The sequence below is a fragment of the Pelodiscus sinensis genome, chromosome 1 (genome assembly GCF_052426305.1).
Source record: "Pelodiscus sinensis isolate ZL-2025 chromosome 1, ASM5242630v1, whole genome shotgun sequence".
NCBI classification, from domain to species: domain Eukaryota; kingdom Metazoa; phylum Chordata; order Testudines; family Trionychidae; genus Pelodiscus; species Pelodiscus sinensis.
The window spans coordinates 86,397,940-86,423,781 of record NC_143052.1 but is presented as its reverse complement, the minus strand read 5'-3'; the positions used below and the strand labels follow the sequence as shown (position 1 = coordinate 86,423,781).

The 25,842-nt window shown below is 39.1% G+C and overlaps 1 protein-coding gene across 1 annotated transcript in view; it reads right to left on the bottom strand.

The window, feature by feature from the left end:
- Positions 1 to 25,842, bottom strand: part of SCYL2 (SCY1 like pseudokinase 2) — a 54,917-nt gene that overhangs the window by 9,969 nt on the left and 19,106 nt on the right. The window contains exons 4-17 of the mRNA XM_006125853.5: positions 24,963 to 25,107; positions 23,208 to 23,357; positions 21,763 to 21,984; positions 19,098 to 19,214; positions 18,352 to 18,477; positions 16,692 to 16,868; positions 15,926 to 16,048; positions 14,213 to 14,326; positions 9,184 to 9,316; positions 8,296 to 8,414; positions 6,313 to 6,413; positions 4,355 to 4,421; positions 4,129 to 4,218; positions 1,170 to 1,289 (exon numbers count right to left, since the gene is read on the bottom strand). Of these exons, the coding sequence (XP_006125915.1) occupies positions 1,170 to 1,289; positions 4,129 to 4,218; positions 4,355 to 4,421; positions 6,313 to 6,413; positions 8,296 to 8,414; positions 9,184 to 9,316; positions 14,213 to 14,326; positions 15,926 to 16,048; positions 16,692 to 16,868; positions 18,352 to 18,477; positions 19,098 to 19,214; positions 21,763 to 21,984; positions 23,208 to 23,357; positions 24,963 to 25,107 (1,804 nt within the window). The remainder of the gene's footprint in view (positions 1 to 1,169; positions 1,290 to 4,128; positions 4,219 to 4,354; positions 4,422 to 6,312; positions 6,414 to 8,295; positions 8,415 to 9,183; positions 9,317 to 14,212; positions 14,327 to 15,925; positions 16,049 to 16,691; positions 16,869 to 18,351; positions 18,478 to 19,097; positions 19,215 to 21,762; positions 21,985 to 23,207; positions 23,358 to 24,962; positions 25,108 to 25,842) is intronic.

The following is a 25,842-nucleotide window of genomic DNA, read 5'->3' as shown; positions in this document are numbered from 1 at the left end:
GGTCTACTATAACCTCTAAATCCCTTTCAGCAGTACTCCTTCCTAGACAATCACCATTCTGTATGTGCGTGAAATTGATTGTTTCTTCCTAAGTGGAGTACTTTGCATTTGTCCTTATTAAAATTCATCCTTCAACCATTAAACTTAAACCATTTCTCTAGTTTGTCCAGATAATTTTGAATTTTGACCCTATCCTCCAAAGCAGTTGCAACGCCTCCCGGCCTGGCATCATCTGCAAACTTTATAATCGTACTCTCTATGCCATCATCTAAATCATTGATGAAGATATTGAATAGAACCAGTCCCAAAACAGACCTCTGCAGGACCCCACTTGTTATGCCCTTCCAACATGATTGTGAACCGTTATTAACCTCAGAGAATGGTTATCTTGCCAGTTATGTGCCCACCTTATAGTAGCCCCATCTAGGCTGAATTTCCATAGTTTATTGATAAGAAGGTCATGCAAGACAGTGTCAAATGCCTTACTAAAGTCTAGGTATACCACATCCACCGCTTACCAGTGCACTTTGTTAGTTATTGCTTTTTAAATATTTTTTTCTTCTTCCATATCTATGAATTGTTTAAAAATACATGTTCTATCTATGGTTTTTGTTTGTACTAGTGGTGCACATCCACACATTACCTCAGTACTGGTGTTGCACATAAGAAAATTCAGTGCACACATGGATGGAAAACATTACAGGGAGAACTGTTTCTAGCCCATTTCCTGCTACCTTATACACACCTTTAAAAATCTGTAATCAACATAGCATGCCAAGCTCACTTTCCTTATGTGCTGCATTCCTACCCTCCTTCCTCTCTTTATCAACTTAGGCTGTAAGCTCTTTGGGGCAAAGATTATCTTCTTGTAAGCTTGTATTGTATCTAGAACAACGGGGCTCCATATCATGATGTTACTTTTGGACATGACTGTATCTTAAATCTTAGTAATATTGCAATTGATGCATTGAGCAGAACAGAACAGTTTGTTCTTGTTTAGCTACAATGACTCCACAGTATCACTATAACTGAAAAACAGGGAGCGGGGAATGTCAATAAACAGAGAAGGTAAGACATAGAAAATAGTAATTTCTATAACCCATCGAGTGCTTGCAAGGAGGTAGTGATAAAGTTACCATGGAAACTGTTTAGTGGAGACCTTTTCTCACCTGTTTCAGCGGAGCTGTGACTGTATGTTGTTGAGGCTTAAGTGGTTGCTGATTTTTCAACTTTTGTGCCTGTTCCTGTTCTTTTGCTAATTTTTGCTTCTCCTCAAGTGTAAGTGATACCTTTAAAACACAGAGCATTAGCATTAACATTGGATAGAAGATCTCATGTTATAGTCATGGGTATTGATAGAAAAAGTCAAGGACAAGTCACAGGCAGAAAACAAAAACACACAGCCTGTAACCTCAGTTGGTACTCAGTGAGAAGGAGGGGGTTTGGTGAGCCTGGCAGGATCTCTACTTAATTCCTTGTGGCTTCATGGAAATGGCGACGTATCCCTCTTTCAGCTCCTTGGAGGAGGCGCAGCCAGGGGACTGTGCACGCTGCCTCCACCCTGAGCACCAATTCTGAAGCTCTGATTGGCCAGGAACTGCAACCAATGGGAGCTCTAGGAGCAAAAAGAGGAACACATCACTGCTTCTCGGGAGTCCCTTCCCCACACCCATCGTAAATGCTGACCCGAGCCCACAACCCCTCCTGCACTCTAAGATTGTCCCTGCTCAGGTGGCTCATAGGCCAGCTGCAGCAGCCACTGCAGAAAACAACGTGGTCCCGAAAGTTACAGAATCCATGACCTCTTTGACAAATCTGCAGCCTTATCCATGACTACCTAATTTATAATACATTAAATCTAAATGACAGTGCTAGTTATTTAATGATATGGTACATACTTTTCCTTCTAAAAATAAACGTCATTTCAAAACTTATCACAAATACCTATCACTTTTAGAAAACACAAGTAATTAAAAAGAAAATGAATTGTTAAGGATATCAAAACTAACACTACCCACATAGTTTCTTCAATATGAAGAAATTACTATTTTAAATCACAATACCTCAGCCACAATTTGCTGGGGTTTAAAGAAAAACAACATATGTTATGTACATATTTTATTTGAAAGAATACATGAAAAGATCAGTTAACATGTAGCTGACTTGTGTGTGATGTCATAATTGATGTTTGTTAGAATTGGTTTTTCCTCAAGAATAATGTAGGTTTAGTTTGACAGAAAAATCTAAGCTACCAATTTATCTGTGGATTGTCATTTAAGGCTCATCAGTGTATCATAAAACAAACAAGGTAGGTAAAGGAATATCTTTTACCGGACCAACTTCTGTTGGCGGAAGGTACAAGTTCTTGAAAAAAAGTTACTCACTTCATGCAGTAACAATTGTTGTTCAAGATGTGTCCCCCTGTGAGTACTCCACAGTTAGTCTCAGGCTCCTCCTGGCACCACAGATGAGAGACTTTGAGAGCAGCCATAGGGCAAGCTGTGCATGCACAAGCGGAGAGTGGTGCTCCCGCCTGTGAAGTAGCGCATGGAGCCCGCTTCTCCTTGGTTTCTTCTTTGACACTCTCATGGACTACTATTATTGCCTGAAGAAGTGGGGAGGAGGGCAGGTAGTGGGACACCCACGGGGACACACATCTCGAAGAACAATCATTACTGCACAAAGTGAGTAACTTCTCTTTCTTCTTCGAGTGATGTCCCTGTGGGTGCTCCTCAGTTGGCGACTGTGTAGCAGTACCCATTGAGATGGACTTCAATCAATTGCTATACATTGTGGAGAAAACAACGCTGGCTACTGCGGTATCTGTTGCGGAGCATGGTGGAATAGCGTAATGCTTTATGAAGGTGTGATTAGATGACCATGTCGCTGATCTGCGTATTTCCTGGAGATTCTCTTTATGACAGCAGCGGAGCAGAGGAGAGAACTGAGCTCTGTCTGTGGCCGAGGGCAGCGAAGAAGGAACTGAGGAGAAGCGGGATGTGCATGCTACTTCAAAGCGGAAGCGCCACTTTCTGCTCACGCATTCACAGCCCGCCCAATCGCTGCTCTCAAAGTCTCTAATCTGTGGTGCCTGATACCAACTGTGGAGCATCCACAGGAACATCACTCAAAGAAGAACTACACAGAGTTCTTTATGTCGAATAAAAGAAACCAGAGTGTCTGAGGCTTAGAAATTAGAGTGTTAAGTTTAAATTAAATGTAAACTTAACTCCGACATTCCAATTTCTTTCATCAGACCTGAAAAAGAACTCTCTAATTTTTATGTTTTTACATCTCATCTCAGAGTAACATGGTTGCAACAACACTGCAAACAAATTAATAAAATTATATAACGTATATATTTTTTCAAAGGGGTTTTGTATTTATATTTTGAGATTGCTGAAAAAAGTTTTGAGTATTTGAATTTAATTTTTGTTGATGATGGAAGGGGAATTGCCTTTGTAATCTATTTTAAAAGAAGGAGATAATTTGGAATATAAGAAGGAAGATAATATTTCTGAATTTCTTTTGGCTACTACTATAACTAGAATAGTTGATTTATTTAGTAGTAGTAAGGACCTCAAATAGATTATCAACTCTAAAATTAAGCAGTCTGTTTTCTTTCATATTTTGCCTCCTTTAGCTTTTTGCTATCATGGTCGCTGTTTCAATTTTTTAAGTTTGCCTCTGCCTCCTAACCCAGCAATTGTTTTTCCTCTATATTCCCTTTGGTATCCTTAGCTTAAGGCTGCATGAGATACCGTAAACAGAAAATGCAAACCAAACTACCAACATCCTGCTATACAGTTTTGTTGTTGGCACAGTAGGGGAAAAGTCTAATTGATAATATTACTTGCTGCCTGTACTGCTGGTGTCAGTTTTCAGTAAAATTGTTTCAAAGAGATTCAGGAACATAATGAAGAATTTAAACACTTGTCACTACTCTTCACCTTGTGGACATTCAGAGTGATCTGCTGAGCAAAACAAGTCAGTTATTCTCTTTAAACATTAAAGTATCATATGTATTTATATGCATATTTTTGGCACAATTCAGGCCTTTTGTTTCTAGCATATATGCCTTTTACACAAGGCAGCTGCATAACAAAACACTAAAGAAAAATAGCTTACCTTTTTCTGTTTTGATAATAGCCCATTCTCTTTACTATCTGATCCACTAGCTGGAATGTCTCTTCCAGTACTGCTGAACACCTTGTCAATCTGTTCAAATTGAAAAAGATATATCCATGAACAATTTTAATTTTTGTAATTCACAATAAATATAAAACAAATATTACAGAGCTAATTTCAAATGAAATGCCTCTATGTGTAATGAATGCAAAATATTGTCTCTTACCTGATTACCTGTACTATTAGATTTTGTTTCTTCAGATACGTTCATTTGATTATTTATATCCAAAGATCTGTAGTACAAAGTAAACAGTCACAATCTTTATCCAAAGTTAATAATTCTGAAAGTTAACATAGAAGATAATTTTTCTTTTCACAGCACAGCTGTATTTTGTGTGCGCATGCATGTATGAAATTAAAAAGATGGTATTTTAAATTGGAATGAGTTATTTAATGCGAAATTTCAAATACTCTGTTTCTCTCCAAAACAAGAGTAGGTAGATATGTAAAGCTAGTTTAGAGTGATTTGATTTAAACCCATGCTAAATCTTGTGAAATGGACCTAGCGTGATGAGTTTTGTTTTTGAAAGGACCCAAATTTTCTCCAGTGTAATTTTTCAGTCCTTGATAACTAATGAAAGCCAACCGTTTAAATATATTTTCATAGTGTAGAACTGTACTAAAAGACGTTGATGTATAGACCATTACCATATTAGTAAATTTGTTAGCAAACTAAAAAACACTGACAAATGTAGTTTAATTTTATTACAATACTTTGCAGTAAGTGTACAATATTCAATTTTGAGTCAAATCTTTGCTGAGAAAGTGGTGGTGGTAGAAGAAAGTCACCCATTTATGAGTGTGATCAGTAACTGAATTAGAAACTAGCAAGGCTCTACAGCAGGGATTGGCAACCTACACACCTGCCACTTCTGATTTTCAGTGGCATGTGTAACGGGAGCTCAGCCCTGCCCCTCCTCCCCCGTGCAGCCCTGCAGCTAAGGCTCCTCAGCGGCACCTGCGGCTTCAGGGGCTGGTCTAGGACCACGAGACTGCGGTAGTGGCGCCTCCAGGGCTGGCCTGAGACCACATGGCTGTGGCAGTTGCTGCAAAGGGCGTGAAGCTAGGTAAGCATCACCGCTCACGCCGAGTCCACCACACTCCAATCCCCCTCACTTACTCCCCTTCCCCTGCCAAGACCCCCCACCTGTAGCTTGCTCTGACACCCTCCGTTGTTCCTATACCCTACCCCCTCCTCGCCAGACACGCTACCTCCATCCTGCTCCTGCACCCTTCCTGCTGGCCTGGCGAGACACCTAACCCCACCCTGCTCCTGCATCCACCATTGCTCTTGCACCCTCCCTCCTGGCCACACACTGCATCATCCCTTGCTCCTGCTCCCTCCCCCGGCCAGATACCCTACCTTCCTCACAGATCTCGCATTCTCACCCACTCTTGCACTCCAACTCCCTCCCAGATCCTGCACTCCATCCCTAACCCACTCACTGGCAGCCCTGTCTCGCACACTGAACGAAATTTTTGTCCCTACTCCAGAGCCTAAGGTAGTCCATAACATCCACTAACTCCGGAACACCAGAAAAGTAAATCTGGCCAATGGGAAATGCTGAACCTCAGTCCTCCCTGTCCCTTCCCCTCACCCCGTGAGGCTGGAGCGTCAGACAAGTGAGGTATCAGAAGAGTGGGGGCCATATCCATAAGGATTGGGGGCTCAGGGAGTTTTTTTTGCTTCTCACTTGTGTGGTCCCCAACTGATTTTTCTGTGGGGCACTGGCCTCTGACCCAAAAAGGTTCCGCACACTTGCCATAAAGAAAGAAAACATTGAAACCTTTTGTGTTGGACATAAATTAGTATTTTACTTTATTTAAAACTAAGTTTGAGAAACTAACATGAGAAAGTTAAAATGCTTATTCATGTAAATTAAACCGTTCTCCCTAGCAGCATCTGGTTCAGAAAATATGGTCACCATACCCAGCTTGCTACTTCCCCCTCCTCCCGCCCCGGCACACAGATCCGTAAATAAAAGTGAATACGTTAAATCTTGGCACGCCACTTCTGAAAGGTTACCAACTCCTGCTCTATAACATGCGCAGCAACAACTAGAGATGTTTCACTTTTGCTCATTCAGGTGGAACTGAAATTCATTATAACACACCCACACTTACTTTTGCTGTTCTTGCATAATATGAAGTTGTTCAAGTTTGGTCTTATGTTCAACCTCCAATCTACTAAGCATATCTTTTATGACAGAAATGAAGGAATTGAACTATAAAGGAAATGGGTGAAAAGTTAAGATTTTGCATTGTGATGATAAATAGAGAGAGAGATGCATTGTGTTCTAACAATTCATTGCTAGAAATCCAGTTACATACAACTTTCAACAACTGTTCAATAGATTTATAAAATCTGTATTAGGTATTCACAGATATAGTAAGAAAACACAGTTACTTACCATCATAACTGTTGTTCTTTGAGATGTGTTGCTAATGTCCATTCCACTTAGGTCTGCATGCAGTGCATGCACAGATTGTTGGAGAGTTTTCCCTTAGCAATACCCGTCAGGCCAGCAGGGGAGGCCCCTGGAGTGGCACTACTATAGCAGTGCATATATACCCCTGCTGGTCCTACAACCTCTCAGTTTCTTCTTGCCGGAATCCTCCGACATAGGGGAGGTAGGTGGGATGTGGAATTGACATGAACACCACATCAAAGAATAACAGTTACGAAGATAAGTAACCATTTTTTCTTTGAGTGCTTGCTCATGTCCATTCCATTTTTGCAACACAGCCCTGCCCACTGCCGCATCCTCCCTGGCTTGCTGCGCTATTTGCAAAGGCGTGCACATATGACTATGTGGCCACCCTATAGATTTCCACAGTGGGCACCTGAGCAATGAAGGCAGTGGAAGACGCTTGGACCCTAGTTGAACTAGGGCGTGGAGAGCCAGAAGGGGTATATGCATGCTGCTGTAGCAGTGCCACTCCAGGGGGCTCTCCTCCTGGCCTGACGGGAAAACTCACCGAAAATCTGTGCATGTGGCACACGCACACCTAAGTAGAATGGACATGAGCAAGAAGTGTATCTGTTTTTGCATAATATAGTCAACTGTGAGCAGAGTAATGTGGTGGGGCTGTTATTTAGTCAATTTACTGTCTAAAAATTTCCTCTTAGGAATTCACTTTCCTTCTAAATTTATTACAGAAATATAATTGCACTGTTACAATATTGGCAACACTTGTAAAGAAAGCTTTAAAAATGCATTCTAGCTTTTGATGATCTGTACAATGTATTAATGTTAGTTGGTTAATTACATTTAGAAGGCATTGCATTATAACTCCAGAGCCCCTTTATTTCTGATGCTTTGATTAAATCCCAATAAATTTTGTTGTGAACACTTTTGTGGAATATTTGAATGGGACTATATGTTTGCTAATGGGAAATTTCCCAACAGCCTTATGAAGTTCTTGTTTACATTTTTTCCAGTGTTTATATTCTACATCCATCATCTGCAAACTCAGACAAGTTTGTAGTCAGTCTCTTGAGTGGATCACTGTCTATATAATGTAAAAACAACAGACGAGTAGAAGGAGTATGTGTCAGGGAGTGATTTCAGTTAGAAATATTTACTTACCAACATCCTGGCTAGAAAACCCAAAATGCTTTAAAATGCCAGAAAGTAAACATGGGTTTGTTAGAGGATTTTCTGAAGTATGTAACTCTCTCAAGCTTCTATTAACCATAAATCAAGCCTGTTGGCTGACAATTTCTTACATCTGAAGGTATGTATTTCAGTTACCAAGCTAAACTGGATTTCATTGCCAAAAATATTCTAGAAGAAGCATTAATTTAAGACAGAGTTTGAAAACTGAAGATCTAGCAATAAGTAATGGATATAACAGGTCTAAACATGAAAACATCACATTTAGAATCTTAAAATAAAACTACTGACCAGATCTTCTATATAAGCACTGCTCTTTAAGGCCATGAATTCTGATACTATCACTAGAAGCATTTATCACTGATTATTAGTCTCACATTGAAATGTGCTAACATATACAGCATTTTGTCTGAGAACTCTTGATTTTGTATCTACTTCAAGACCAGTTCATTAAGTAAAAGCATACAAACACAATTAAAACTGTTCGTACCTGATTGAGATTAAGATTGTTCTCAATACTAAGTGGAATTAGATGGGGCAATACTTTTCCTGCAAGCTGTTCTTTGGTCATTCCCAGCTTCTTATGAGTAAATGTACATTTGTAAATTCCTGATATTGAACATTAAAATAGCAAGATTGGTAGTTTAGTGGTTAATATTGTGAACAAGCTCCAAGAAAGCTACACATACTTTATGTACTGATAGTAAAACTGAACAAAGAACTCAAAGACCAGAATACCAGGGGGAAAAAAATCTATACATAAAGGAACTAATTCATTTTCAACTAAATATAAAATAAAAAACACACAAAGGTGAAAGACTTTAGTATTGAACTCCAATGCAACTTGGTTACAAAAAGAAAGGTTTTTCACAACCTGTTTTAGTTGTTTTGAACTCATTTTATGCAACTTAAGTATCACAAGTAAACTTGGAAGATCAGAGAACCCAGCTCATTAGAGTCCAGAAAGAAACTGCATAAGAGAAATGCAACTAGGCAGTGTAAAGGGATTCTGTGCTGGACAGAAAAGCTATTTGGAAAGCCAGATTTTACAATTCAACTGCTGAAGAGGAAACAGGAGGTAACAGGGATTTATAATGCTCTAAGGCAGATTCAGATTACCCCTGCAGCTGTGGAGACCAAAAGAGCCACAGAAGCTCCATTGGTCCACAGACAAGGAGGACAATTGTGAAATACATCTCATACAGAACAGAGGAGATTTAGGAATAAAATTTGGAAAAAAAAGGCCATCTCTGAGAAGTCAGAAACAGCTAGAAGGCTTTTACATGAATTGTTAGCTAAGGAACTATGCAGAACCATCAATATACCACAGAGATTATAACAAAAACCATAACAAGGAGGGACATTAAATATTAATTACCTAAAATTCCCATAAGCACTGCAGGTTCCTTAGATGGAATTTGTTGCAGAAAGGGCAGAATGTCATCAAGTACAAACCACTTATCCAAATATTCCAAAATCTTTCCCAAGCACACTAAGGAGTTTACGCGGACCTATTAAATATGTAACAGAAGTTGAGCAACATCTCTAGTTTCTATTTAAAACATTTTTTAAAAGAACAAGTTTAAATCTTTATATAAACAGATTAAACACAAAAATCAACTTTTATTTTAACAAAAGTGTTAACAGACTAAATAAAATAACTCAACATACTACATTTTTACAAGACTGAAATAGACAGAACCCAAATTTCTCTAATATACAGTTATGATTACACATTACTATAAAAATGACATCTTGAACCACAGACATGAAGGGTTAGCAGGGATCTTGAGAAGTTATCAAGTACAGCTCCAATGCCAAACCAGGACAAAGTAAACTCAGACCACCCGTGACAGGAGTTTGTCCAACCTGTTCTTAAAAGCTTTCAGTAATAGGGATTCTATAACCTCCCTTGGAAGCCTATTCCATTGCTGAACTACTTTTACAGTAGTAGTAGTAGCTTTCTTAATATCTATGCTAAATGTCCCTTGCTGCAGATCAACCCCCATCAGCTCATCACTTCTTGTCCTCCCTTCAGTGAACATGGAGAACAATTAATCACAGTCCTCTTTTGTCTTCAGACATGTTAAGGGCTGCTCTAGTCAGGGTGTGTCTAGACTACAGGGGGGGGGAGGTTTTCGAAAAAATTGGCCTTTTAAAAAAAAAAAAAAAAATCCCCTGTATCAAGACTGCTGGCACATTCTTTCGAAAGTAAATCTAAAGAACACGGCAGTTTTTTCAACCGCGGAAAACCTTGTTTTACGAGGAATAACGCCTTTTTTCGAAAGTGCTCTTCAAAAGTGTTTTTTTAAAAAAAAACGCCATGTAATGCAAACTGTGCTTTTTCGAAAGAGAGCAGCCAGACTGTCTGGATGCTCTCTTTCGAAAAAGTGGCTTGCTTTTTGAAAGTACTGGTTTTAGTCTAGATTACAAACCTCTTTTGAAAGAGGCTTTTTCATGAGATACTTTCGAAAAAAGTACATGAGATACTTTCCAATCTAGGCTTGCAGTCTAGATGTAGCCTCAAGGTCCCCAATTCAGTCTTGTTTTCTCAAGACTAAACATGTCTTTTTTTGTAAACAATCCTTTCCTCACAGGTGAGGTTTTCTATGGATAAACCGATAAGGAATAACCTTTTATCATTTAACTGTTCTCCATCCAATTTGTCTAGATCTTTCCTAAAGTGTGGTGACCAGAATGGGACTCTGTATGCCAGCTGAGGCCTCAACAGTACCATGTAGAATGGAACCATTACACCTCCATGTCTTACATACAACAGTTCTGTTAATATAACCCAAAATATTAGATGTCACATATTATATTCCCCACTCAGCTGCATCACATTGTTGACAAATGGACAATTTGTGCTCCACTATAACCTCCACATCCTCTTCAGCAGTCATCACCTCACAAATTATTCCCCATTTTGTAGTTTGCAAGTTTGATTTTTCTTTCATAAGTGAAATACTCTGTACTTGTATTTATTGAATTTCATTTCTTAGATTTCTGACCAATTCTCTAATTTTGTCCAGGTTGCATTTTATAAGCACACTCTCCTCCATTATCCAAGTTATTAATAAAAATACTGAATAGTACTGGAACCCAGGACTGACTCCAATGGGACTCCACTAGATATGCCCTCAGAGTTTGACAGTGAATCACTGATAACCACTCTGAGCAGTCTTTCAAAGAGTTGTGTATGCACATTAAGAGTAATTTCATTTAGGCTACATTTCCAAGTTTACGTATAAATATGCTATTTGTGTCAAAAGTCTTACTAAAATCAAGAGACATCATGTCTACTGCTTCTCCCCTGCACCTCACCCCACTTACTAGGCCAGTTACCATGTCAAAGAAGGCAATTCGATTTTTAGCATGACTTGGTTTTGAAAAATACATTCATCCACCCATCTTACTATACTCTAATTGCTTACAAACTGATTGTTTAATAATTTGTTTCAGTATATTTCTAGGTATCAGAGTTCAGCTTACTGGATTCCCCAAGTCCTCTTTGCTCCCTTAAATAAAAAAAAAGAAAAGAAAAAAAAAGAAAAGAAAAAAGAAACTCTATGCTTGCCTTTCTCCAGTCTTCTAGGACCTCACCCATCCTCCATGAATGTTCAAAGATAATTACTACAGGTTATACCCTTAACTGGGACTCTCTAATCTGGCAACATCTGTGGTCCACAGAGCCCAGGTACAGGGAGGTCAGACTGTGGGGCAGGATCATTGGGGGGAGCAACTCACATGGGAGCCCCATGTTGGGGGGGGTGCGTAAAGGGACAGGTAGCACAGCGGAGAGTCTGCTCCCTATGGTTGGGAGGTAGCAGTGGTTGGCAGCGGCCAGAGCTCTGGCCCCAGCCCCAGCCCCAGCCCCAGCCCCAGCTGCAGCCAGGGACCTCCAGCCCTGGCCATGGAGCTCCCAGATCTGGCAGCAGCTGCAGAGCTTGGGGTCAAGCAGCAGTAGCTGCTAAGGAGCCACAGCTGGGCAGGCAGCAGCAGCAGAGCTAGGCTAGAGCCTTAGCAGCTGGCAGGAGTTCAGCATGGGCCACGTTGGGAGGAAGCTTCCCTAGTCCAGCAAATCCCCTCGTTTGGGACTGGTCAGGTCCTGAGGGTGCTGGACAAGGGAGGTCCAACCTGTAATGGTTCAGAGATTTTTTTTCCGCTAGCTCTTCAAGTACCCCAAGATGAATTTCATCACATTGTGCCAACTTGAATACATCTAATTTATTTAAATAATCTTTTATCTGTGGAGTCCCTATTTTGGCATGTGTTCTTTCCTCCTTGTTGTTAGGATTAACTGTGTATCCAGTCAGCATTAAAATAGGCATTAAATACCTCAGTTATTTTTATGTCATCTGTTATTAGCTCTCCTTTCCCACTAAGCAGAGGACTTAAGTTTTCCTTCATCTTTTTCTTGCTCCTAATGCATTTAAAGAAGCTCTTATTGCCTTTTTTCCCCTCTGCTTCATGCAACTCATTTTGTGCTGCCTTTCTGATTTTGGTCCTACATACTTATACTGTTATTTTATACTACTCCTTATCAATTCATCCGTTTTCCACTTTTTGTGGAATTCCATTTTGATTTTCAAGTCCTGAAGAGCTCCTAATGGAGCCATACTGCCTCTTACAACTCTTCCAATCTTTCCTTTGTATTGAAATAATGTGCAGCTGTGCCTTTAATAAAGTCTCCTTGAGAAACTGTCAATTCTTCTGAACTTCTATCTCCCTTAGACTTTCTTCCCTTGGGACCATAACTACCAATTCTCTGCGTTCACTGAAATTTACTTCTTTGAAGTCCATTGTTCTTATTCTCTTGCTCTCACAGAATCTTGAAATCAATCATTTCATGATCATTTGCACCAAAATCGCTTTTCACCCATTTCCTTCTTGTTGGTCACAAAGTCTAATATGGCCTAATAAAGTCTATCCCCCTCATTAGGTCTACTTTCTGAAACAGAAAGTTGTCCCAAATATATTCCAGAAGCTTATTGGAAATTGTGTTTTGCCTTATTATTTTTCCAACAGATGCATGACTGAAGTCCCCTATTACTACCAGATCTTATGTTTTGAATATTTCCACGTTTCATGCAGTGTGTATCTCCTACAACCCATCTGTTTTGCTAAAATATCAAAACAAGTTTATTTTAATTTCCAGTATTACATATAACTTGCATGGGGAAAACATCACATTGAAAATATTCCATTTGGCAAGACATGAATTCTAATGTTAACTCTTTTCTGCTATCAAAAATGTAGAGGGGGAAGAATAAAGACTGTACTATTCAGTACAATTCATTTACTTGTATTTGATACAGTCCTCCAACAGAAACTGTATTAGAATTAAACTAACTGCACACTTGATACTATGCACTAGACAAACTATGATAGAATTTCATGTTCTGTTGTAATATTGTCTTTGCACTGATCATGCACAATACATTTTTGTTGTAATGTAAGTGTTATCTGCTTAATTTAGTAGAATGATACAGAACCATAACTTAGTAAGTGGTGTAACTCAATACAGAAACTAGAGGAACCTACAGTATCCTGCAGGACTCCTTCCCACACATCACAGGTTGTCTTGGATTTCTTCAGCAAATAAGAGCTATCCCATGGTTGCTAAGATGATTTCAACACTTCTGCTTTGCTTCAAAAATCTTTTCTGATCATAAATAAGGCTCAAATATTAATAATTGTAGGATATTTTTAAAATGGGGGCATAAACGTTAGGATCCTAAGTGCATGCTTAGATACCCAAGTTACTTCATTTTGGAACTTGATGGGTGTCCCATTATTTTGAAAAATCTCTCTATTCTAATGAGAGAATCAAATAAGACAATACGGTTTTCCTCTGATTTTCAATAAAAAAAATATGTATAAATATACTTAAATGAAATGGCCAACTGCTTTAACAAACAAGACTCAAGTCTGAATGCAAGAATACTTAACCACTCCAATTATTCACATTTTTTGACAGTACATATCTAAAACATGGAGTGTGAGTGTGGGAGGGGGGGAGAAGAGGGAATCCAGAAAACTACCTTGAAAATTTATACAATTCATATCAAGGAGCACTAGATAATTACTTTTCACATTAGCTAGTATTTTCAAACAACAAAAATCAGTATAGAAATGAAAATCCAGAACTGTTTTTGAAAAAAACATAAGAAAGTTTTGCATCAGTGACACACAAGTGATTGCTGAACAAACAGTGATACAAAAAAAGCTGAAGTGAATGCACAGTATTATGGTAGGTGTTGCTCTGTCTTCTGCACAAAGTTCTTACTTTCCAGCAGCATGTTGATAATAATTAAAGCAACAACAGAGAAATCAAAATTATGTGAGTACTATTTTAATGTTTTGGGGATAGAGGATGGAGAGATCAAGAACATTAGTTTACTTACAGCAAGAGAGGAAGTTTGCAAACATGCATTTTTAATTCTTGGTATTAATGCATTTTTCATTGATGGATAGTCTATTAGGTTGGCAAACGTAGGAATTATGTTAAGGCAAAGTTCCTGTAAAGAAACAACCACAGAAGTTTTTTAATACTTCACTTTAAAATCTATATATATTGTAAGAGCAAAAATATTAGTCAAGTTCTCATTCCATCCTCTAAAGCAAGTAACAAATATGGGCACCTAATTGATCCCTAACGACTTTTTTAAAGAAAGTTTGAACTTAAATAGTTTGATTTACTAAAATCTCTCCCCCCCCCCCCCCCCCCCCCCCATGATTCAGACCCTGGCAGGCAGGGGGGAAGAGGAAGCAACTCTTCCCACTGCCATTCCCTTTTCCCCCACAAGCTGGGGGAATGGTAGCACAGCAAAGTGCTGGTGTGGAAACTTTTCCCTGCTCCTCCTCCCCCCCAGTGGCCTGGGAGAAGTGAGTGGTGCAAAGCCATGTGTGCCCCAAGGAACAAGGCAACAGGTAAGCACCACATCCCATCCCCCTCAGACACTCTTCCCCACTGTGTCCTTGCACCCTCCCTTCCAGACCTTGCACTCACTCCCTATACCCTTTATAATGGCGAACACCCAAGGTCTGGAAAATATGAATCCATAATTCCATAAAAGAGATTCAAGTGTATTTTATATTAAATGATACACCACTCAGTTACTATTACTACATGCTATATTAACTAAAAACCATACTAATGCTACTACTACTGAAACATAATTGGAGATTTATGCTTAGAAAGTGCTTTGAATTAAAAGAGCTATATTAGTATCATAACTACATAACATCTGGATAAAAAATTTCTTATATTTCCACAAAGCAACAGTTTATAGAAAGTTATATTTAATCACAGAAAGATCACAGAATTTGAATAGATTTCATTTGATTTTTACATCAACAATATACGACAGCCCCTCAAATGCCACCCGACTACTACAAAAGTGTCTTACCAGTAAAGAAGTACCTAATTAGAGAAATTACTTAGATCAAATTATGAACAATAAAATTCACCTAAAAAACCAGATACAGGTAAAATCTGGTTCATTATACTCTAGTTATCTAAAATTCTAGTTAAGCCACAGGTCAGCTACATTCCTCCATAATGTCACCTCTGCAAAGCCTAGCAACCTCCATTTATCTGAACTTTACACAATTTGTGGAGGCTTCTGGATAATTGGAGGGTTTTTTGGGGGGGAGGGAAGGGGGCAAAAGGCCAAAAGACAGAAAGACAACAATACATTAAAAGAAACATTAAATACTTTATTTAGGCAACAGGCCTGGACAGAAATTATCACTCTGATATGTTTTTTAAGCCAGCTCCCCACAAGGACAAGCTCCTACCTGCCCTTCCCCACCACGCTGCTGCCTCTGATAAAAAGGGACTTCTAACAGTTTCTCAGACATGGAAAAGAGTAAATCAACATTTGGCATTATTAAGCAAACATCCACATTTTATTAACTGATCTCTTTCTAATCAGGTAGGGAGAGAGTCCAACAATATACTCTGGAATTAATGCATAATCCTTCAAGTATGTTGCACAAGTTTTAAACTTGTAAGGAAAGAAAAGTTGTAGGATATACATAATTTGACAGTATCTCTTCACATCAAAAAGGAAAATTTTATATACTATTAAAGAAAAACAAAGTAGTTACTACACCTGAATCTGTATGGAAGGTGCTTCTAAGGCTCTATAAACCATTGGAAGAACACTATTCTTTATTTCATCTGATGGAGTTTTGGTTAGGAGTAAGTCCATTTTTTGTAAGAAAATCAACAAAATCTATAAAACAAAACAAAATGTTAAGAATGCCACAGGTTTTAATTCTGTAACATTTTGAACATAATGCTTCCATTTTGAAGTTTATTATCGCAATAAAAATTTTGAACACTAACAAAGTTTTCTTATAACAGAATCAATGGTATTTACACTCACCATGTTGCTAGCCTGAAGGCATGGAAGATAAAAAAAAGACACTTGGACATTTAATGCATTTTTGAAACAGCAAATAAAAGATAACACAAGTATGTTTTATACTGAACTTATAAAAAAGGTAAGGCTTGTGGACTTTGTTGAGCTACATGATAAATTACAAGTCTGATTTTTGCTATTCTAGATGCACCATATCAGTACAATTATACATTTAATGGTCTAATGCCCTTTTAGAGGGGGAATGGTCTGTCATGCTAAAATTGCATTCCAAACCAATCAAGGACAGATGTGCTACAGAGGCAATGGGCTAAGTGGACGAAATGCTTTGCTTCACTCAAGACTGATCTTGCTGTACAGCTACTGAGCAGAACTGAGGTTTGGAAGTTTGTGCTGGATTGGAACATGGAAATAAAGAGAAGATTGATTAGGATCTTGATAAGGAAAACCTTGACGGGAAAAAATGAGATGTACTTTTAAAACAGCATTTATCTACCTGGATTGGTTCTTGTTGTTTAAAAACAGGGCCAAGATCAGGCAGGATTAGCTTGATGTATTCTTCTTTGGTGCACTCCTCAGCAATCAGCAGAACATTAGGCAAAACAAAGGGTACCATATCAGGGTTCACAAACTCTGAGGTCAAGCAAGGCAAAATTCGCTGCACTACAACACGCTGAGAAAGAAAAAAAAATGGTGTTGTTTGCACTGCCATAAAATATCATTTTCTAAATTTATTTCAGCAATGACTTTTTTCATAAAAAATCAGGTTTATACAATAGTAGAAAAATGAAACAATCAGTTCTGAACCTTACTTTAAGAGTCAACTTGAGTTTTGTATAAATCTACTACTATGCTTTCTTTTCAGTATGTATTTAAGACCCTGTCTGTCCAAAGGGACCCTCAAACATCTCATTTTAATGCTACTTAAAAGCTATTATTATAACTTAATGAGGCTCTATAAAAGATTTAAAATCATACATACAAATTAAGGTAGCAACATATGATACAGTCTTTTTACAGACTAGATGAAGAATTAGCATAAAAATCAGCTTTTGCAGGACTCCAGGGTTCACTATCTTTGAAATCTGAAATCCAAATACAAAAGAAAAGTACTTTTCTGCTCATAGCCAACCTCCACCTTCAACCTTTGGTTCTACTTCTGTTTGCAAGAAATCTGAAGACACATCTATCTTACATAAGCATATAATACGTGGTCCTAATATCAATGATTCTAGAAGCCTATTCATTGAGATGTATTTAACATTGATATACTACCACCAATGGAATTGGAGGGAAAAAAACATTAAGACTGAACAGTTTCCCTGTGTCTTCCTACCTTTTCTTTTAGAACTCTTGGAAATTTTGTCCAACTCCAAAACCTCACAAAAATAATTAATCAATGGAAAAAATGCTAAGTCTAAAAGACAATGCTCTACGCTAGATCTTCCTGTAATAAGATTTTATACAAAATAGTTCAAAAAGAAAATGTAATTAAAGATTAAGAAATGTAATCACATGGGGTCACAAATGTCATTATTTCTATTATGTGGTAAACAAGTATTTCTTTCTTTTTAGTTTTTGTAATCCCAAAGAAAATAAGAGATCAATAAAAAAGGGAAGGGGCAGGCGGCCAGAGTTGTTATATCATTTGTACTACCATACAGGAGAACAAATTTGGACTGATAACCTGGAAAACTAGAGATTTTCTATGAGCAGTAAAAGCACAATGCGACAAAATTCCCATGGGGGAAGAAAGCTTTCTACATCACTCAACAATAGAGAAGCAATGACTGGCTTTATATAAAGAGAACAGTCAGTCATATTGTGCTGCAAGGATGGGGATAGTTCATAGAGCCTTGAAAGATTGGGATTGTAAAACAATGGGAAAAGGGAGCATGTGGGGGAAGAGATCTTCTGCTCCAAGTGGAAGGAATCCAGAGGAGGAAAGAGCAAATTTGGCTACCATAGGAGTTCAAGACTGCCATTTTTTCATATCTCCAGAAGTATCAGTAGCTGCAGGGTATTCCCATATAAAACAAATTTATCATACTCTTTTTCCATTCTATGTTCTACCAATCCAACTGCAACCCATTATAGAACAAAGGTGCACTCCAATCTCTTCATTTAAGAATATTAAAAGCTAAAGGAAAACCAACCTTAGGTAGTTTTGGCAGAACCTTTGGTAGCCCTTTAAAAAACTGTGATTTCTGAAGATTATCCCTTTGGAATAAAGAATCAAAATATTGAAGTGTCACTGCTCCAACATCATCAAAGAATGGTATCTAAAAATAAAAGGATAAAAAAGTGTAATCTTTGAAGGAAACCACCATACAGTATATGCTATCCATATATAATTAAATTTTATCTTCTCAAATGCATTATATCAACAAACTTTTATAGTTATGTAGCAATATATGACAAATAAAATACCCGTTTACACATTTAGTAGTATCACAAGGGACAAGTAACTTCACCATTAGATAAATTAACTGCATTAGACTATCTTTTTAGAAGAAACAAATAGTATTTGTATGGCTGATATGACCTCTCTAACTTGATTTTATATGGAAGGGAATTATTGTCTGCAATACAAAAGCTCTAAGAATTAATACAAGTTTTATTAAAAGAACTACACTAATTACTGGGCTACCTTAGACTACCCAGTCTTTGGTACCCTCCCTGGGAATTTACAGCCCTGCCTCAAAACACAAAGCAAAAGTGATAGTCATTATAAAACAAAAGGAAAAGTAGTAACTTTGAGGGCAACTAACAAATAGAAAACATTTTACAATTTCAATAGAAAAGAGAAACAGCTAAAGAAAGTGCATATGTTGTTTGCTTCTACAAATCAAATATTATTAGCCTGGTTTCTTGCTATTTCCAGTATGTTCTAGGCACTCACCTTTGTCATTTGATCTGCATCTGGTCTGACTGCAGGAGCCACATTTAATAGTAGTTTTACATGTTCACGTACTTCCTCTGGTATATTCTGAAGTGTATTGGAGCCTAAGCGACTCAGCTGCACAAATAATTCAAGCACATGAACCACGAATACTGAACATTCTGTACATTTGTTATTTTAAGACAACTGATTTGATGGACTTTTTGTTCTACTTTAATTAGACAAATTTTATAAATGCAAGCACAAACTTCAGATGTGGCCATTGTTATTTTTTTCTTCTTACAGTGACACTGCATGCTGGCACTGGTTTAAAACCTGAGTTTACTAAGGCCTTGTCTACACATACTGTGCTGTAGCAGCACAGCTGTACTGATACAGCTGTGCCACTGCAGCATGTGTTGTGCAGACGCCCTATGACAATTAGAGAGAGGTCTCCTATCAGCATAATGAAACCACCACTGCGAGCAAAAAAAGCTACTTAGTTGGGAGTTCTCCCACTGATACAGTGCTAGGCACACTGTATCATAGAACTCATATGTAACATTACATATATAATTATAGAACTCATATGTAACTTATGTTGTTCATGGGGGTAGAATATTCACACCCCTGAACAGCCTAAGTGGTAGTATAGACATTGATTAATTCTGTGGAGATGCTGAACTCAACTACATGACTCCCTGGCTCTTTAATAGTGCATTGTGATTAGAGATGTTAAATATCAGTTAACTGAATAGTCAATTAACCTCGTGAATTCTTATCAGTTACTCGACTATTATATAGACCTATAGTCACCCTATAGTGACTATTCTATAGGGTGTGGGGCTGGTAGCCAGTGTGCTTCAGCCCCAATTCCAAGAAGCCACCTCACCCCCGCCACTCTGCACTGCTGCCCCTGTATCGGGCGTGGGTTGCCAGGTGGGAGCTGGTCCGCAAGGAGAGCCGGTCCACAAGGGGAGCCAGTTTAAAACCCAGCTCTCCTCACAGACCAGCTGCCTGTCACCCCGTGCTGCTGCCTCTAATACAGAAGCAGCAATGCAGGGTGGCAGCAACCCCTGTGCAGGGGGGCTGAGATCCAGACCCAGCATGAGCTGGAACTGAGCCAGGTTGCCTGCCCACCTGGCTCCTAATATATTTTAAATTCACCGCCTCAGCAGGGTTAGGTCCTAGACCCAGTGCAAGCTGGGACTAAGACATACTGCTGGCCAGCCTGACAAAAAATTTACTGGTGGGAGGAGGAGGAGGGGAGAAGGGAGTGTAGTCTATAGCATTAACTTACAAGCTTTATTTATCAGTTAATTGACTACACTATTACTATTTGGGTCCTGCTGTGAGGGCAGGGGACTGGACTCGATGACCACTAGAGGTCCCTTCCATTTCTAGTGTTCTATGATTCTATCCCTAACTGTGATCTGCATGTCACAGCAGAGCATTACATGTGACTAAGGAAGGAATCACCCACAAGTTTTATAACCTTTTATTTAAACTCAGCAATTCCCACCTGGCTAACACCAGTTCCTCACTGTCCTGGGGTCGATATCCTGGTCGTTCTACTAACAGTCAGAGTAGCACAACAAATCTCTATCCCATTTGAGCAGCATATGGAGCCATAAGGAGCCCCAGGTAGAATGTCAGCACTAGTAGTTTTTTCAGGCAATTTCAGTTATACATTTACTTGTAAGAATTTTGTAAAGACTCATTTCAAAGAGGTAGCATGCATGATGCAACTTGTTATTGTAACTACTACATACTCGAACATAAGCCCATTTGTTCATAAGCCAAACTCCCAAAATTACAGGAAAAAAAAAAGTTAGAAAGTCAATGACCCATTTATAAGCCAACTCCAGGGTACAGACTTCCAGACCAGCTTGTCAGTGTCAGTGAGGACTGAGGGATGGGCTGGCTGCAGGCACCGAGTTCCTGTCGGCTGCTGTTCACTATTTCCAGTCAATGGAAATAGAGAGGCTCCGTGCCTGTAGCCAGAACATCCTTCATCCCACACTGCTTCCCACGACTCCCATGGACTAACGGGCCCCTGCTCACTGGTCTGCCACCTTGGCTGCCCTGCCTATCTGCCACTGTGATCCCTGTGGTGGCTGCAGGCACGGAGCCTCTCAGCTCCCGGCTAATGGGAGCTGAGAAGCTCTGTGAGGGCAGCCAGCACATTTTTCAAACCACGTTGCTTCCTGCGATTCCAAAAGCAGCACCGGCTGAAGGATGTGCTGGTTGCCCACACAGAGCGTCTCAGCTCCCATTGGGTTTCAGCTGAGAGGCTCCAGGCCTGAAGCCACCACTAGAATCACAGTGGCAGGCAGGCAGGGCAGACTGTATGGATGAGCTACAGGCAGCCCAGGTAGCAGACCAGTGGGCACGGGCCCATTAGCCAATGGAAGACTTGGGAAGTTTGCCAACCCTTCACCCCAATGGAAAATATATGAAGAACCCGTTCATAAGCCGACCCCTGCTTTTCACAGCAAGATATTTTCCAAAAAAGTCGGCTTATGAACAAGTATATATGGTAAATTTATATTGCAGCTCTCAATGTTGTGTTCTTCACTGAGATATCCATTTAATTTTCTTATTTTTAAGTAATAATTACTTTTACACAGAGACATTTAAAAAGCGATAATCAAATTCAGAACACATTGCTAAGTATATCAGATACCTGATCCAGCTGTCTACTGAAACTTTTATAAATATCTTGCTTGTTGACCTCAAAAATAGGCTTCCCTTTATTAAATACTGCATACATGACAGCTCCTAGAGAGTACATGTCACTGGCAGTCTCACAGCTCACTGAAAGGATGTATTCTGGTGCCAAATACTCAGGATTGGGAAGACACAAAGATGGTAAGTTTGGGTCCCATTCTTTACATAGAAACTTCAGCTGCAAAAAAATAGTGGAAGAAAACATAGTGGTTGAAGATTTGAAATTTAAATTACTCAAGCAGCCAATAGTCAAATTCCTTCCAATTCACAAGTAAAACAACAGACACAGTGAAGCAAAACTAAGTGGTAATATAAGCTAAATGGGTATGCTCTGACTGTTGCAGATATCACACCAAGGTGATTTAGAATTATGAGAATTTCAAAGTAGGCACAATTAATCTCTGCAATATGTACAACTTCATTTTACTTTAGGAAATTTAATGCATTTCTGGATAAGGGTCGTTAGTAATCCCAGAAGCGCTGCACTGTGTAGCACAAGGGTAGCACTATCTATTGGGATGTCACTCGTTTACCTGGGTGCCTTGCTGCCTCAAAAAAGTAGAGCTACGGGACAAGATAGCTTCCTAGAGTACTGCCCTATCACTAGATATATATACACGCTGTACTTGGCACAGAAACTCACATCCCATTACCAAATACCTGAATTATTTAGTCCCCTGTTAATCCACTCTTACATTTGTTTTGAGCAACAACTATTAATTGTGTAGTAGTTCTGCAACAAATGAGCAGATGGCTCAAGGATAAAACCAGACTTGTTTTCAAAGTACAAGGAATTTTTCACTGGCCACTATACTACAGGTTGAAACTCTCTAAACCAGGACTCTCCTGTCCAGCAACATCTGTGGTCTGGCACGGACATGGATGTTGCAGGACCACGGATGTAGCAGCAGGGGGCCCTGTTGGGCCAGCAGGGCAGTGGGCTGCTCTGTGCACTGCAGTAGGCTGGCAGATCCCAGAGCCACAACAGCAGGTGAGCAGTTGGCCAGGAGGCCAGCAGGCTAAGCCAGGGCTGGGGTGGGGGGTCAGTTGTAGTCCCCCTGATCTGGCAAAAATCTCTCATCTGGAACCAGTCTGGTCCTGAGGGTGCCAGACCAGGGAAGTCGAACCTGTAGGAGTAAAACCCAGAGCTTCCTAGCACCATAATCCCTATTCTATGGAGTCAGCTCAAATTAATTTTCAGTTGTGACCCAAGACCGAATTTAAACTCAGACCTCCAGAAATAAAGGGTTGATGAACTATTATACCATATAGCTTTCCCTCTATTTTAATAAAGGGGAAGAGAACTTAATAGGCGATACAGAACTAGAATATGTAGATTATGGAGCATGCTTTCAGACACTATCACATTTAAAGTAAAAAGCAGACACAAAGCCTTATTACCTCTTGCTCAGATGGATTTGTTGACTGAATACAAAAATCAAATCCCATAATTTTCCATGCTCCACTTTTATTCAAAATTATATTTTCAGGAGTAATGTTTCCATGGACCATTTTCACACTGCTGTGCAGAAAGGACAAACCTTCAGAAACCTGTTAACAATGAAAGATTATTTCATGTTTTAGATGGTATTCTTTCAAAACACTTGCAAAATATTTACATCAATTATGGTATGTCATTTTTCACAGCAAAATCTGGCCTCCTATGCTCAACTAGCATGTGTTTGCCTTGACTTTTTCTTAGCTATCTCCCACAAGGGAAGAAAAAATTGCATACTAAAAACTTTGAGAAATGAAACACACATCAAGCAAACCAAATTCAGGTAGAGAGTGTGCTCATGAGGTTACTGTCACAGGGCTCAAAAACCCCACTTGCCCAGAACGAACAGAATGTTCACCAGATGAGTTGGCTGAATGGTACTGGGGAGCCATGGGATCCTTCTTTAAAAGAGAAGGAATAGAAAAGATGCAAAGCAGCCCATGTGCTGGTGCTCCTTTAGCAGACGGGAAGGCAGGAACAAAACTGTCTACGCATAACTAGTTTTAAGGAGAAGAGGAGAAAAAAAAATCAGCTGCCTTTGTTCTTTTCTCAGAACGGAGAGGAGCTGCGTGTGAAGGCGAAGTAAAAGAGCAGCATGGCTGAAGGCTGCTTTTTTAAAATAAAAAAACAAAAACAGAATGGAAGGATGAAGCAAAAACTAACGACTTCTTGCCACTGCTCATATACAAGAGGAAAGGGAGATAGCAATAGCCACAACCATTTCCACACAAACAAGGCACAGATATAAAGTGGATATCCATGGGCTTGCAGGACTCTAGTAATAGAGTTCTCATAAACAGAAGGCCTCCTAAGCATCTATGAAGGTAGTATTCAGAGCAGTAACAGCTTAGGGGATAATCTACTCAAAGACAGAACACTGACTGAATTTTGTGGATCGGAGTGGTATGACTAGGAGAAAGAAAGAAAAAGGCAAACTGAAGTTTGCCACAAGTTTTAAATTTATGTTCAAAAGCTAAGAGGCCACAAAGCTAAAGCTCTAAAAAACAGCAACTGGCATCACTGTTCAACGGGGGGTGGGGGGTAGGGAGGGAGTGAAAAGGAAAATGGAAAAATGAACAATTCAAAATAGTCTTGTGAGACTGGGCAGAAATAGTAGCAACCCAGAGCATTCTATCAAGCATTCACCCTTTTCTCCTGTTTATGAAGCATCTTCAAAGCACTGCATTCTCTCTCCTCAATTATTTTATGTACTATGTGCTCTTTTAAAACTAATATCTGCCATACCACAAAATAGTCATGAATGCGGTTTGCATTGTGGTTTCTTTGGTCCACCTTTTACCTCTCTCAAATATTACAGCAAAGTTGGTTTATATAATTAATTTTCCATGATCGCCATCATTGGTCTTCAGATTGTCAAAAGTTATGGACCACAGATGATTTCAAAAGGGTAACTCCAAGCTAAAGCTTTGTAGGATAGTATTTAACCTAAAATCTACTATTATAAAAATATACAATCCCAAGAAAACTGTATGTAATGAAACTGACAAGAAACCCTTGAATATCTCAATGATAAGCAGCACCGCTATAACACATTATGTCTGAAACTAACATAGGGTTCTGTGCCCTCACCTCACATTTCTCTTCCAGGAAATGGATTTTTCTATATATCTATCTAAATATAAAATGTATTAACATACCTGAAGCAAGCCGTATTTGGTTTCCACATCATAAAGTTTGTATTCCTTAATGTCAGAAGGTAAAGGAGAGGGTAGATTGTCCCAGTTGCCAAGAACATTAGCTAAACTTGCAAAGACTGGTTCTGTACAAAATGCCAGGCAATCTCTAAAAAGAGAAAAATACATTTAATAAGCTCTTGATTATGATTTACAGAAAATAATTTTAACAATGTATCAACAAATTAATCAATATTACTTAGCTTCAGAGGGGTAGCCAAGTTAGTCTGTAACTGGAAGAACTTAAACAATGAATAGTCTAGCACCTTAGAGACTAACAAAGCAAGTAGATGGTATCATGAGCTTTCATGGGCACAACTCACTTCTTCAGTGGAATGGAGTTATTAAAGGTCTAGTTCCAAAATAAATAGGGGGCGAGAGAGGGAAAAGGGGGGAAATAGTCAACTAGAGTGTTCCTGTTACATGAAGTTGATAGAGAAGGTGCAAATTGTTCTTAAGTACCCATTGTTTGCTTTTTTTTAAAAGTCATTAAGATGTGGAACATAGTGTGCTAGCCTGGTAATGTCTTTATTCATACCTTTGTGATGGGTCCCAAACCTGTAAATGAAGTTAAATTCCAAGGCTTCCCTGTGTATTTGGGTTGTGGAACTGGCCTGAAACAACATGGTGACCTTAAAGTGTTCTCCAAAAGGTTTCTGTGTGTTGCCTTTTCAGATACCTGATTTGTATCCATTAATTCTTTCCCATAGAGACTGTCCAGTTTGGCCACTATAGATAGCACGGGGGCATTGCTGGTATTTGATGGCATAAGTCACATTGATGGATGTGCAATTAAATGAGCCGCTGATGTGGTTGGGTCCAGTGATGAAATCGCTTGTGTAGA